We start from the raw sequence: 13,195 nt of genomic DNA, 5'->3' as shown, positions 1-13,195 counted from the left end.
CAATAGGAAAGGCATTCTGCATCTTTTTTGTGCCCTCCCCTTCTGCAGGAATTTTATGATATCTGCATTTACTGGGAAGAAACAAAGGCAGGTTAAAAGAAAAAATATCTTGCAACACCAATGACAAAAGACTTTCAAAGCTGCCTGTAGCCTCGAAACAAATAACATTTCACAGAGAATGCATATGGGCTCCGTTACTTGACCCATGTATCAAAAGAAAAAATATAGATATATCTGAGGTTGTATTTCCAGAGGTTTAAATATTGATAACAAAGATGTTGTAAGCAAAGTTATTCAGACCATGATATTGCTATCACCACCACATTACTCCAATTTTATTTCCTATTAAAAGCACTCGATACAGAAAGGAGAAAAGCTTTGCAACTCATACAGAGGGAGAAGAAATTTTAGATATACTCGCAAAAACAGAACATTAAAAAGCAGTCAGATGAAAAGTGACTGCAGTAGTAAAACACGTCCTCCACTGACTAAAGCACTGGGAAGTGCAGTACCAGTAATAGGAGACTGTTATCATCTGAAAAGACCATACAACACAATCAGACCAGAGCAGATCTGCATGTAAGGTAAATCATCTACTTACTGCATTTCAAATGGGCAATACAAACACTGTAAATAGAAATTATACATTGCATTTCACTAGATTGTACTCCAAAAACAACCAAGACAAGTAGATACTACTTCAGGCATCACGGGAAGAGGTAAAGCATTGTTCTATCTGCAAACCATTATTCAAGTGAAAACTACCAAACTACAAAAGCATTTTCAGCGTAAGCTTACACAACAAAACATATCCACAATGTTATGGAAAACTGGAGAGCCACAAAGTATGTGTGATTTTACAGGTAGCCTAACACACTGCTGTGTACAAGTATGTTGAATTTATTCACTGTTAACATTTCCCTATAGAGCAAAAAGACAAAAATTTTACAGACTGATAAAGATGGAGCTGTGAAGCCTGTACCACTACTTTTCACAGTATATTCTAGGCAATTCTCTCACTTAGCCCTAAAATAAAATGGAACTATCTACAGATTACCACTTTTCCAGTTGTCAGTTAAGCACACCAGTTAACCAGTTATGGAAAACCAGACAGAATCAAAATACCTCAAGAATAATTTAGGTTTAAGTATAATGTACTTAGAAATACAGTAATTCCCGGTTTATTAAAATACTTAACTCAACAGTCACTTATTTCTTATTTTCCTCTACCTCACTTTACCACCGCACAAATAAATAAGCAAATAAACAAAGACAAGAGAGTTTTAGCTTAACTGTCTGAAGTCTTTGACAATGAATGTAAACTTAAGCCCTCAGAACTCTTACAGTTTTTCTTGCCACTAATGCTAAAATAAAAGTATACTTTAAAATATACCGATCATATTCAGAAAAAGACGTTTTCTTAATCTTTAAATCTAAGTAGCCTGTTTTGTATGAAATAGAAGTTTCTCTAATTAACATTTCCAAATACTTTACGAGAAAGTCTAATTTCATCTTTAATACATTTTATAATAATAATGTATATGAAAAACACTGATAAATGGAAATAGAACCATTTAAGCCAGCCATTCATAATTTAGCATTCAACATTAAAATTTCACATATTACAGTTGTGCTTATAAAATATCTTACCATTGTCCTAACATATCAAATATGTTAGCAAAAAAAATTTGCAAATAGCAATTGCAAATATTTTACATACCTATAGTACATAAAGCAATAAAGATGAAGTTAATATATAGACATTAAACCTATTATTCTATGAAACACATTACGTTCCTATGGATTTCTAAATAGTTAATCTGATGCAGCACTTTGTAAGCTGGATGATAAACAGAAGTACATTTCACATGCTTATTCTGACAATGTGTAAGATAGTACAGCAACACCCACACAAAATTACTGCTAACAGGGCAATCGTCATGCACCCTGGCAATGCAGATGGATCTTTTTCACTCATGTGACATCCTACTCACTTCACTGTTTATCTGGACATAAGGGTTCCCCTGTGGGAATCAAAGTGCATATCTGGGATAGGAACCAAGGGCAGGATATGAAAGCTTTTACTGGATTGCCACACAATGCTCTCTCTATCTCTCTCTCTCTCTCTCTCTCTCTCTCTCTCTCTCTCTCTCTTTATTTATTTATTTATTTATTTATTTATTTATTTATATCACCTGCCAAAGAGATAGTAGCTTGAAAGCTTTAATTCAAAATGGGCCTTGCTGCCCACAGCATATATAGTTACTGGATGCTTTCTCCTAAATTTTCACCCAGGAGGAAGAACAGATGGGAGAAATAAATATTTTTTTTTTTCCTCGATAAGAATGTGTTAATAAATCCTAGCTAGTATAATAACTCGTCATACTAATAAACTTTGTATTTATTTATTGAAAAAAAAACAACACGAGTTTATTTATATGTATTGTATTTGTATATATATTATAAATATATAAATAATATTTATACATACATTAATAATCTATTAATGTTATATATATATATTTTATATATATATATATATATATAGTATTTATATTTAACTTGTTATATTTGACATATTTGTAACTTAAATCCATTCTCTCTCCAAAAACATATGCATTCGATTCTACATCTGCTCACTCAAATATACAACCTCCACAAGACAAATACAAACCCGCTAATATGTAATTGGAAAAATTACACATGGTTGTTATATATAGTGTTTCCAGAGAGGTATCCATCATATCTGCCATTTTTTGGTGGTTATAAGTTCTTCACTCTGCAGTACTCTGTAACAAGCGGCTGTGTGACAAAAGCATGCTGAGGATGTAGGATAGAGCTCAGCAATGAATTAAGAAGCAGAGGCTGGCAAAGGCTGTAAACACAGCATAAGGTAAAATAATATACAGAACTTGAAGGTGAAGAACCTCTAAATATCTCCATGGAGATACCTCCATGTGTACTCTCTGCTCCACCATAGAACACAAAAGGTCAAAGCACAACAAAAAATAGTTCTCCAAATCTCTATGCAATTCTCTACACTGTTTTCATATGCAAGCAGCCTTGGTGTAAGTGCAAATCAGAAATCATGAGGAATCCCTAATTGGAAATAACTTCTTTCTGTAAAAACCCAGGCAAGGAAGTAAATTGCAATCTTATAAGCCTCTAAAATGTTAAAACAGTCTTGGGTTTGAAAATACATCATCATCGTAGCTCTCAACGTGTAAACCAGTAAAAACATTTACATAATTAGTGTATCAAGACATTTTAAAAAAATCCATCAAAAGTCTGAACATTATGCAATTATTGCTGAAAAGAGGCTGATAAAGATATGTCTATTAAGTGCCCTTTGCACTAAGTATTTTGGATGTTTAGTTTTACATTTTATATACTCAGATTTACTTTAAGAGACAAACAATAAGCATTCTAGTAACATGAGGTGATTGCAGATACCGTAAGTTTTGATAAAAACTTGGGGTTAAGCCATTCAGTGTTCTACTGTGCCCACTAAGACAATATATTTGTTTTGTTTTCCAATATACAATTTTTATGTATAAGGTTAGGGAGAGGTAGAGAAGAGGGGAAACTGGAGAAGAATCTGCATGAAGAACATTTTCCAGACAAACCTGTAAATGTACCAATTTGTTTGGAGAATAGCTCTTACTGCTTCACTATATTAGACCTATGGAAACATAGTAACATAGACCTGGATATATCTTTCTAAGGACAGAAAGGAAAGAAAAAAGATTTGAAATAAGGCATCCTGAATTTTCAAAGGGCTCTTTTTTTCTAATCTATCTGCTTGGATAATGTGCCCAGAGTGGCATTTTGTAATGACAGCAACTTTCCAACAAATCAATAGTTATTTAATTCCCAACAAGCTCTCGAGTCCATTAAACCTGATTACATTCACCCATTTCAGTTGGGTGCAGTTATTTTTCCTACACCAGCACTTAATCTATAACAGGAACTTATGAGAACTTTCAAAAGCAATTTCAACATCAATCAGCATAGAGTGAAAGGCACGATTTGCTTGTAATTATTTATTGGACAGGATGGCACAGGGTCTGACTGAGCTCTAGTGTCTGACCTTCACCCTCAAATTCTAATGGATATGAAGGCTTGCTTGATGCGTTCAAGTGTGCTACCGTGTCTCACTGCACAAAACATAGCATTGGCTTGCATGGGCCAGAAGGCACATTTTTTCAATACCTGGTAATGGCCACTGCTGTATTTTTATTTTAGAAACGTAGGATATTAAGCTTTAAGTGAAGAACGCAATTCACAATCTGTATTACTGAATGGACCCATACAGAAAAAAAAAATGTTTTGTGTTGCAATTCCACCTCTGTGCCCACTAACTGTTGTGGTGAAGGTGCATAATGAAAATTTTAAACAAATGCCTCTCCTCCACAGCTAATTTGACTGATCACTAGCATGACACTGAAATGCAGTACTGCATATTATTCTTTTTTGAGCCTGTTTATGTATAACACCTAACTACTAACATTTATAAGGTGCATAGTGTTCATTTGGGGAATGCTCAAAAATGTTGCTTGAATTCTTTCTTAATCTTTTTTAATTCTGTAAACAATGGAATAGCTTTTGCTTAAGTAGTATCTATATGATCTATACAAAATTTTAAGTCTAACATCAGAACACTTCTACTTTTTGAAAAAAAAAATACAGTTAAAACAGACAAATCAACAACAACTAAATCAGGAATTGTCAGTTAACTTCTAAAACATAAAATTCTCTCTCAGAAGTAGGATCTTGCACTTTAAGGACTCAAAAGAATTAATATGATGTGTGTAAATATTCTGTGAAGGTGATGTATTTTTCCATACACAAAAGAAAAAGAAAACCTTCATTCAGTGTGATGCGTAACATATGCATTAATGCATATTTAACACTACTCATACTTGCTGTGATAAAACACTTAACCTAAACACATAATGGTAAGTTACTTCGTCTTATGATCTGCTGTGGGAATGCTGAGTCCCTCAGAAACCTAGAATGGATAGCAAATCCTCTGCCCTGTGGTCAACCTCGTGAAGCAAAGGCATGAATGTTAAATAGCAGACAAATCAATACAAGCAAATATAGCTCAACTACACCATTTATTCAGCCATGAGAGATGTCAATACACAGATTAGGGTGATCCATCTTTTTGATTTCCTACTGTCTTCTCACTGACTACATGAAAGCTTTTGCCTGTATTAAAAGTGTTTGCTTTCTCAACCATAAAAATTTCAATTATTACTCTAAGTGCACTAGAGTTAAGTTGCTTGTTGGAAGCGGCCTTGCATTACCTGAACAAGTCCAGCGAAGTATGGTGCTGCCGGCAGAATCATTGGCACTCCATATGGATGTAGCAAAACTCCTTGAGACGACAACATGGTTTAAGCGATAGTATTACTCCCACTAAAGCTAAACACATCAATTGAAAGTTAGGGGAAAATCTATATACCAACTTCTTCCAAAATCAGAGCTAGAACCAAATAACTTCTGTCAGGGGCAAAGCCCACATCAGCTGTAAAAAAAAGAAAAAAATTGACGTCAGCAACTCTTAATGTTAAAATTTTCTTCAGAGACAACAGATAGAGACAACAGCTGCAAAGCTAACTCTACCAAGAAAAGGAAGGTGCTATTTTGGGACCATCTTAAATAACATGACTAACCAACTACTCTATACCGTTCAAATTTTAAGTAATAAACACATGCAGATCAAACTCTCTGTCCTGGTCTTCAAATAGGATTAGAATTAATATTCCTGTCTTAACTGGCACATACATGACAACAGTTGCTATTATAACCCATTAAAAATCATCTTTATTATGATTGTTTAAATAACTGTTTCCCTGTATTTATAGCTGTTAAACAATATTTATATGAGATTTGAAACTTAAGCCTGCTAAATTCAACATATATTGTTTTGAATCATTACATTTTTCTTATTTTGAATATTTGAGCTACCTGATGCTAGCTAACAACTTCTTAGTGTAAATTATATTTTAATAGCTTTTCTAACCTTTCACATCTCTGTTGCTGCATTTATCATAGCTTTTTGAAAAAGAACAAACCTGACCTTTAGAGTATCTCATATCTGTTCTCTAATTAAACTTACACTCAATGTAAGAGACAGAGTGAAATTTACCCTGTTTTATCCCCCAAACAAAACAGATTTACTTTTTAATGTACTATTTGCCAGTCATACTTTTCTACAGCTAATCATTTTTATTTTAGACAAAGTAAACTCAGGCATTAACACTTGTTTTATGTGCCATAGATCTTTTATGGTTAATGTCAAGAATTACAATTGAGCAAGATTTTTTTTTAATTCAATTAAGAATTAGGTGTTTAAAACTTCCTGTTACAAGTTAAATATATATCATTCTCTCCTACAGTCTTTGAATAACCAGGGTGCTTCACATCACTAATTTCAACTACTTGATTTTGTTGCATAATTACTTTTCCAGATAACTAATTACAGACAAGATTTTATGTGATACTCAATTATTTAGTGTCACATTTTGACCATCGTGAAAGGCTTTCAGTAATTGATTCTCATGTATCAAGGCAGACGGGTTGCATGATTTAGAAATCTACCTTAGCAGGTGCATGTTGACCCTTGCTACTAACAGCCTTAGACCATTTCTAAGTTTAGATGTTAAATAGTGACCCTGTATGATGTTTTTTTTTTGAGAAGCTGCCAATGAGGACAGCAATTATCATGTGATGATGTGATGTTTACCTATCTCTATTTTCTGTTCATAGAATGACTTCATTTTTCTTTTAGGGATAATGCTATTCACACAGATAACCTAACTATGCTCAGCTATTAATCTTTTTTTTTTTTTTTTTAATCTATCTATATGTATCTTTTCTTATTAAGAAAAACTTATTAAGCAAATATATATATATATCTTTTATATAGTTTTATAACTATACATATAGTTATATAATATACATATTATAGTTTTATATAGTTTTATAACTATATAGCTTAATTATGCACACAGTAAACAGACATGTTTTTGCCAAAATATTTTCATAATTTTCAACATGGTATCAGTTATTAGCTTTCATAGAGAAACATACAAACATTACAACTCATTTTGAAGTATTTCACTTCTAAAAAGCATTTTCATTTTAACTACTAGTTATTTGTTTAGTCTAACAGAGTAAGCTACATGGGAAAAGAAAGAGGATTTCTTTCACTTTGCAATGGAGATTATAACGAATTCTGGAAGCTTCACTCAGATGACTCCAATGGGACAACTGACACAACCATGGACTGTTAAATTGCACTATAAGCACCTAGTCATTTTTTGTTTCAATATATATGTAACATGCTGATGAAATTTCCCAATGACAAAGTTGGAAGTTACTGTGATTACTGAGGATGGTAATAATATTATATAGGAAGAATTGCTTAACCTTACAGACTTGTTAACAGAAATGGGATTACAAAATGTAAGGTTATGCTTCTGCCAAAAACCAACTTCAGTTCTAAACTTCTCAGGAAAAAGAAAAGAAGGACCTCATTGTTGAAGGACTTTTATCTACTAGCATGATGCAGATATGAAAAGATGAGTTACAGTTCTTAAGTGTTTCTCAAAGGTATTTCCAATTATGTTTGGTTCTCTTAATTCACATTTTTTTAAATTATTACAGCAGCTATAGAGGAAGTCCTTTATGTGTAGTTTAGGTGAATAGAACAACTATGCTGTAACAGAAAGCTAAGAAAGCTATGAAACAGTAAGATAAAGAGACTTCTGAAGCTAAGGACATTCCTGGCACACTGAATAAACAAGGAATGTTATGAAAAATATTTTTAGCCTCATTTATGCAAGAAATGTTTAAAATGCATTTTTGTGTTGAATAAGTGAAGTTATAGAACAGCCTTCCAAATCAATAATAGCAAAAAAGAATAGCTTATAAAAGAAATAAAGTGATATGATGCTAATAGTATTAGTAGCCTAGCCTGATCTTAACTTACAGGAAGACCTTTCCAGTCCTTTGCAAGCAGTATAAACATTCAAGAATAATGAAAATATCAAGTTTATATCATTTATTGTAGCATTTGTATTCACTACATTTTAGATTGGAATATATAAAAATAAAATTTGAAAATAAACTATAATTACCTGTTTTAATGATATGATGCTTTGCTTGCCTCACTATAACAACATGCTTCTAAATGTATAGCCGTATGGCACTCCAAATCCAAGCTCTGACTTTCTGGTTGGGCTCTTTGATGATCTCCCATGTGTGCACCAGCTACCTAAGTTCGCACAAACCTCTGTGAATCAAAACCACAGAAGTACATACAGCTTTACTTGCATCTCCGCCCTGTGCCAAATTCTGAACTTACGCCAATACAACTATATCAACTTCACCAGTTTATACCAACATATTTGTTTTCATAGTATATTCTCCCTCCCAGCAATACAAAATGGAAATTAGTCTTAAGTTTTACAGTTCACTGTTAGCATTAATGGTCACTCCTGTTTTGCAAGAATACATTGACTACATGAAATTTGACCATAAGGACTGCTGAGGACACAGAGACCAAACCAGAAGAGTATTAAATACACTAGTAATTGTTTCACTTTAGCAGGACCTCTAGCATGATTAAGGTTAAGCATGAGCCTAAAAGTTTTTGCTAAGACAAAGCCAGAATGATCAGTACCATGCATATCAATCACCATTCTGAAGCTATTGATGATGACAGTACTTATTTCCTGCCTACTCCAGTATTCTTACTCCCCCTTAAAAGCTGCAGGTGAGAATATTTTAAACAGCTATGCAGCTTTCACTTTCATGACATTCTAGAAAAGTATAATGCTGTTAGAAAAAAATAACATTTTAAGCCATTTTCAGTATGCTAATTGAGGGCATGATTCCTTCAACTGTTTCCAAACCCACTTTCTTTATTAAAAAATTCCAAGGATTTTCTGCAACTGAAAATTGATTTTAAAAACAAAAGACAGGAAAAAAAAAAAAAAAAAGGAAAATAGACGAACGCTAGTTTTATATATAATATATACACAGAAACATACAATTTCTTTTGTTTCATTTCTGTAGAATTTTGTTAAAAGACAGGTTTTATTTATAAAAATGAATACTGAAGGTTCTGAAGTGTACTACATAGTTTTAAAAATCAGTAGCAATATAAGAATTTTGTCATGTTGAGCTGAACACTCCCAGCTGATACCATCTGAATCATAGCTAAGAAGTTCATAAAATACACAGCTTTTTAAAACTTAAAGATTATTTTTGCCCCAATAATACAATTCATTATTTGAATTAATTAAGAGAAAATGATTATCCTATAGATAAACTGACTGAACAATCAATTAAAAATCTGACAGAAGTCCTGCTATGACCTCCTAGAACGAGGCTGGTCCTAAAAAGTGAGCAGTAGAGGTCAAGCGTGCTAAAGTAACAGTGGAAGGTCAGCCAATACAAAGGTGAGGAATAAAACAAAAACATCCTATGCTTATCACTCCCCTCCCCCTCCCTCCGCCCCCCCCCCCCCCCCTCCCCATTGCAGGCCTGTTAGTTTAATGCCCTAACATACATAATCTTGTGTTTTAGCACAGAGCTCTATCTACTAACATGAGTGCTCTAATAGTGACTTTTTAGCAAGTCAGTAGTGAAATCATTTGAGAAGACAAGTAAATGAAAAGCACTATATTGTAAGAATACACACAGAAAGAAATAGAGGCGTAATCCCAGGGTGCTTAAAGAGCTGGCTGACATCATTGCGTGACCTCACTCAATTATTTTTCAACGATCTTGGGAATCTGGAGAGGTCCCAGTAGACTAGAAGCTGGCAAATGTGCCAGTTTTCAAGAAGAACAAGAAAGAAGACCCTAGCAATTACAGGACTGTCAGTCTCACGTCAGTGCCTGGTAAAATTATGGAGAAGATGATCCTTGAAGTTACTGAAGCACACCTGGGAGACAATGCAGTCCTTGGTCCCAGCCAACATGGGTTCATGACGGGTAGGTCCTGCCTAACAAATTTGATTTCCTCTTATGATAAGATCACCCATCTAGTAGATAAAGGGAAACCAGCTGATGTGATCTTTTTGGACTTCAGCAAAGCTTTTGATATGGTTTTCCATAGGATCCTACTGAACAAAATGTCCAGCATACAGCTAAACAAAGTCATCCGATGGGTGAGCAATTGGCTGGTGGGCAGAGCTCAAAGGTAAATGGGGCCACATCAGGCTGGCGGATGGTTACTAGTGGGGTCCCTCAAAGCTCCATTTTAGGGCCAGTCCTCTTCAATGTTTTTATAAATGATTTGGATGTAGGACTAGAAGGTGTTTTGAGCAAATTTGCTGACAACACCAAACTCCGAGGAGTTGTGGACTCAGATGAGGGTGGAAAGGCCTTGCAGAGGGATCTGGACAGATTGGAGAGCTGGGCAATCACCAGCCACATGAAGTTTAACAAAGGCAAGTGCCAGGTCCTGCACCTTGGACAGGGCAACCCTGGCTATACGTACAGACTGGGCAACAAGCTGCTGGAGATCAGCCCTGCAGAGAGGAATCCACGGGTTGTGGTTGACAGCAAGTTAAATATGAGCCAGCAGTGTGCCCTGGCAGCCAGGAGGGTCAACCGTGTCCTGGGATGCATGAAGCACAGCATTGCTAGTCGATCGAGGGAGGTGATTGTCCCGCTCTGTGCTGGTGTGGCCTCACCTTGAGTACTGTGTGCAGTTCTGGGCACCACGGTAAAAGAAAGACAAGAAACTGCTGGAGAGTGTCCAGAGGAGGGCAACGAAGATGGTGAAGGGCCTAGAGGGGAAGACGTATGAGGAGCGGCAGAGGTCATTGGGCCTGTTCAGTCTGGAGAAGAGGAGGCTGAGGGGAGACCTCATTGCAGTCTACAACTTCCTCACAAGGGGGAGTGGAGAGGCAGGTGACCTATTCTCTGTAATCACCAGTGATAGGACCCGCGGGAATGGTGTTAAGCTGAGGCAGGGGAAGTTTAGGCTGGACATCAGGAAGAGGTTCTTCACTAAGAGGGTGGCTGCACACTGGAATAGGCTCCCCAGGGACGCAGTCACTGCACCAAGCCTGTCTGAATTTAAGAAGCGTTTGAACTGTGCACTTATTCACATGGTCTAAAATCTTGGGTGGACCTGTGTGGTGCCAGGAGTTGGACTTGATGATCCTTATGGGTCCCTTCCAACTCAGGATATTCTATGATTCTAAGTATGTCTGAAAACTAGACTACACATTCAAGGCAGAACACACACACACAAAAAAAAAAAAAAAAAAAAAATAGGTGCAAAAATAAACAAAGATTTTATCCCATCTGCATATTATATCTAAATGTTCTATTAGAATGTATTTCTAAGGAGGGCAATGACGGTGGTGAGGGACCTAAAGACCTAAAGGGCAAGATGCATGAGGAGCAGCTGAGGTCCCTTGGTTTTTCAGCCCAGAGCAGAGCAGGCTGAGAGGAGGCCTCATGGCGGCCTGCAGCTCCCTCACGAGGGGCACGGAGGGGCAGGCGCTGAGCTCTGCTCTCTGGGGACAGCGACAGGAAGAAGAAGAGAATGGCATGGAGCTGGGACAGGGGAGGGTCAGACTGGGTGTTAAGGAAAGGTTCTTCACTGAGAGGGTGGTCAGGCACTGGGACAGGCTCCTCACAGAAGAGGTCACAGCACCAGGCCTGTCAGATTTCAAGTGTTCAAACAACGCCCTCAGACATACGCTCTGATTCTTGGGTGGCCCTGTGTGGAGCCAGGAGCTGGGCTTGATAATCCTTATGGGGCCCTTCCAACTCAAGATATTTCGTGATTCTATGGTGCATTAAACAATGACATGAAACCAAGATGTTCCCCCAGAGCAAAAGCAGATGGCTATCCGTACTGTGGTTCAAGACAAAAACCAGCAACATTTATGGAGCCACACTGCCTGGAAACACCAGGTCCCTGCAGTGCAGTCATCAGACAATCAATGATGTATGCTCTAATCTGATCCTGACAGAAGTGATCTATTCAGACCATACTTCCGCATTTCTGCCAAATAATTAATTCTTCTTAAGGCCTATATCTAACTCCAGTAATACCAACAAATGTCTTTTTTTTTTTTTTTTTTTTTTAAACTTCTTTGCAACATTAGGCTGTTTCTCAGCTCAAAGATCATAAATAATTCAAGTATCACTTTGGCAACCTCTTCATAGTGTATGCTATTTCTTATTTGATACCTTTAAACTCTTCTTTAAGCCTCCTGCTTTCTGGCCACCTTTCCTGTTCTCCAAATGCTCTCCATTTTCTCTTTAAATTTTTTCATGGTTTTCCAATAGAGGAAAACACAGAACTGGGAGGAGAAAATAGTTTCCAAGTCTCTTGGGTAGTTTTCCATTATTTATAGCAACTTTAGGTTATTGAACCTAAAAAAAAAAAAAAAAAGTTACAAGTTTAGCACCATACATGCTCTGAAAGAGAAGTTGAACTGCACTGAATATCACTGCTTGAGATCTTGAGATAAGCTGACCCAGACATTAAATATTGCTGGATGGGAAAAGTTGTCCTACAGGTTTTTTTTTGTTGTTGTTGTTTTTTTTTCCCCTCTTCTCCTCAGCCAGGACAGCTGCCACTTTTATTATGATACTCGTTTTCCAAATGTTTTATTTCCACCTTTATTCTAAAATCATACATGGTCAATAGCTCTCTGAGGGCACCAGATGCACTGTCCAAACTTGAACCCTGTCATCAGCTCCTGCCATTACTCCACTCTTTTAATCCAAGCTTCAAGTACATGTAAAAGCTCATTTGTGCCAGTTCTCCAGAAAGCTCCAGTTATACTTAACAGTTGAACTAAAATACAGCATGGATATATTAGTGACTTTTAATTATAAAATATCACATATATTAATTTAAGATTTCTACTATCCTTGAAATACAAATATGGCTGATGCAGTCAGTCTTCCAAGTTTATTGAGCATCTCAATTTACACTAGCATACAGAGAAAGGATATAGAAATTGTTTAAACTGAGTGATACCCGTTCTGAGTATGTGGAACATTTGTATTAACACACTCATCTTCCAAACATAGTTTCTATCTGAAATAATAAGCTCGTTCATCTGCAGCTAGTTTTTAATTTGGTCCTAGGAGCTCACATGATTTTTTCCAATCTGAAAGCCAACAATTCTTCAGTTCAGTTC

General features: G+C 36.1%; 1 protein-coding gene across 33 annotated transcripts in view; it reads right to left on the bottom strand.

Annotated features, from left to right (window-relative positions):
- RBFOX1 (RNA binding fox-1 homolog 1) overlaps positions 1-13,195 on the bottom strand; it is an 895,957-nt gene that overhangs the window by 278,680 nt on the left and 604,082 nt on the right. For 11 of the 33 annotated variants that reach the window (XM_038186803.2, XM_072023700.1, XM_038186829.2 and 8 more), the window contains 2 exons: positions 8,151-8,305; positions 5,313-5,533 (listed from right to left, as the gene is read on the bottom strand). The exons of 13 other annotated variants lie outside the window; for them this stretch is intronic. In XM_038186803.2, the coding sequence (XP_038042731.1) occupies positions 5,313-5,399 (87 nt within the window). In that variant the 5' untranslated portion in view covers positions 5,400-5,533; positions 8,151-8,305. Of the gene's footprint in view, positions 1-5,312; positions 5,534-8,150; positions 8,306-12,233; positions 12,413-13,195 lie in introns of those variants that run through there. 9 more of the 33 variants (XM_038186813.2, XM_038186814.2, XM_038186812.2 and 6 more) reach the window with 3 other exon arrangements.

The sequence above is a fragment of the Anas platyrhynchos genome, chromosome 15 (assembly GCF_047663525.1).
Source record: "Anas platyrhynchos isolate ZD024472 breed Pekin duck chromosome 15, IASCAAS_PekinDuck_T2T, whole genome shotgun sequence".
In the NCBI taxonomy this organism is placed as follows: Eukaryota; Metazoa; Chordata; class Aves; order Anseriformes; family Anatidae; genus Anas; species Anas platyrhynchos.
This window is presented reverse-complemented; position numbering and strand designations above follow the sequence as displayed.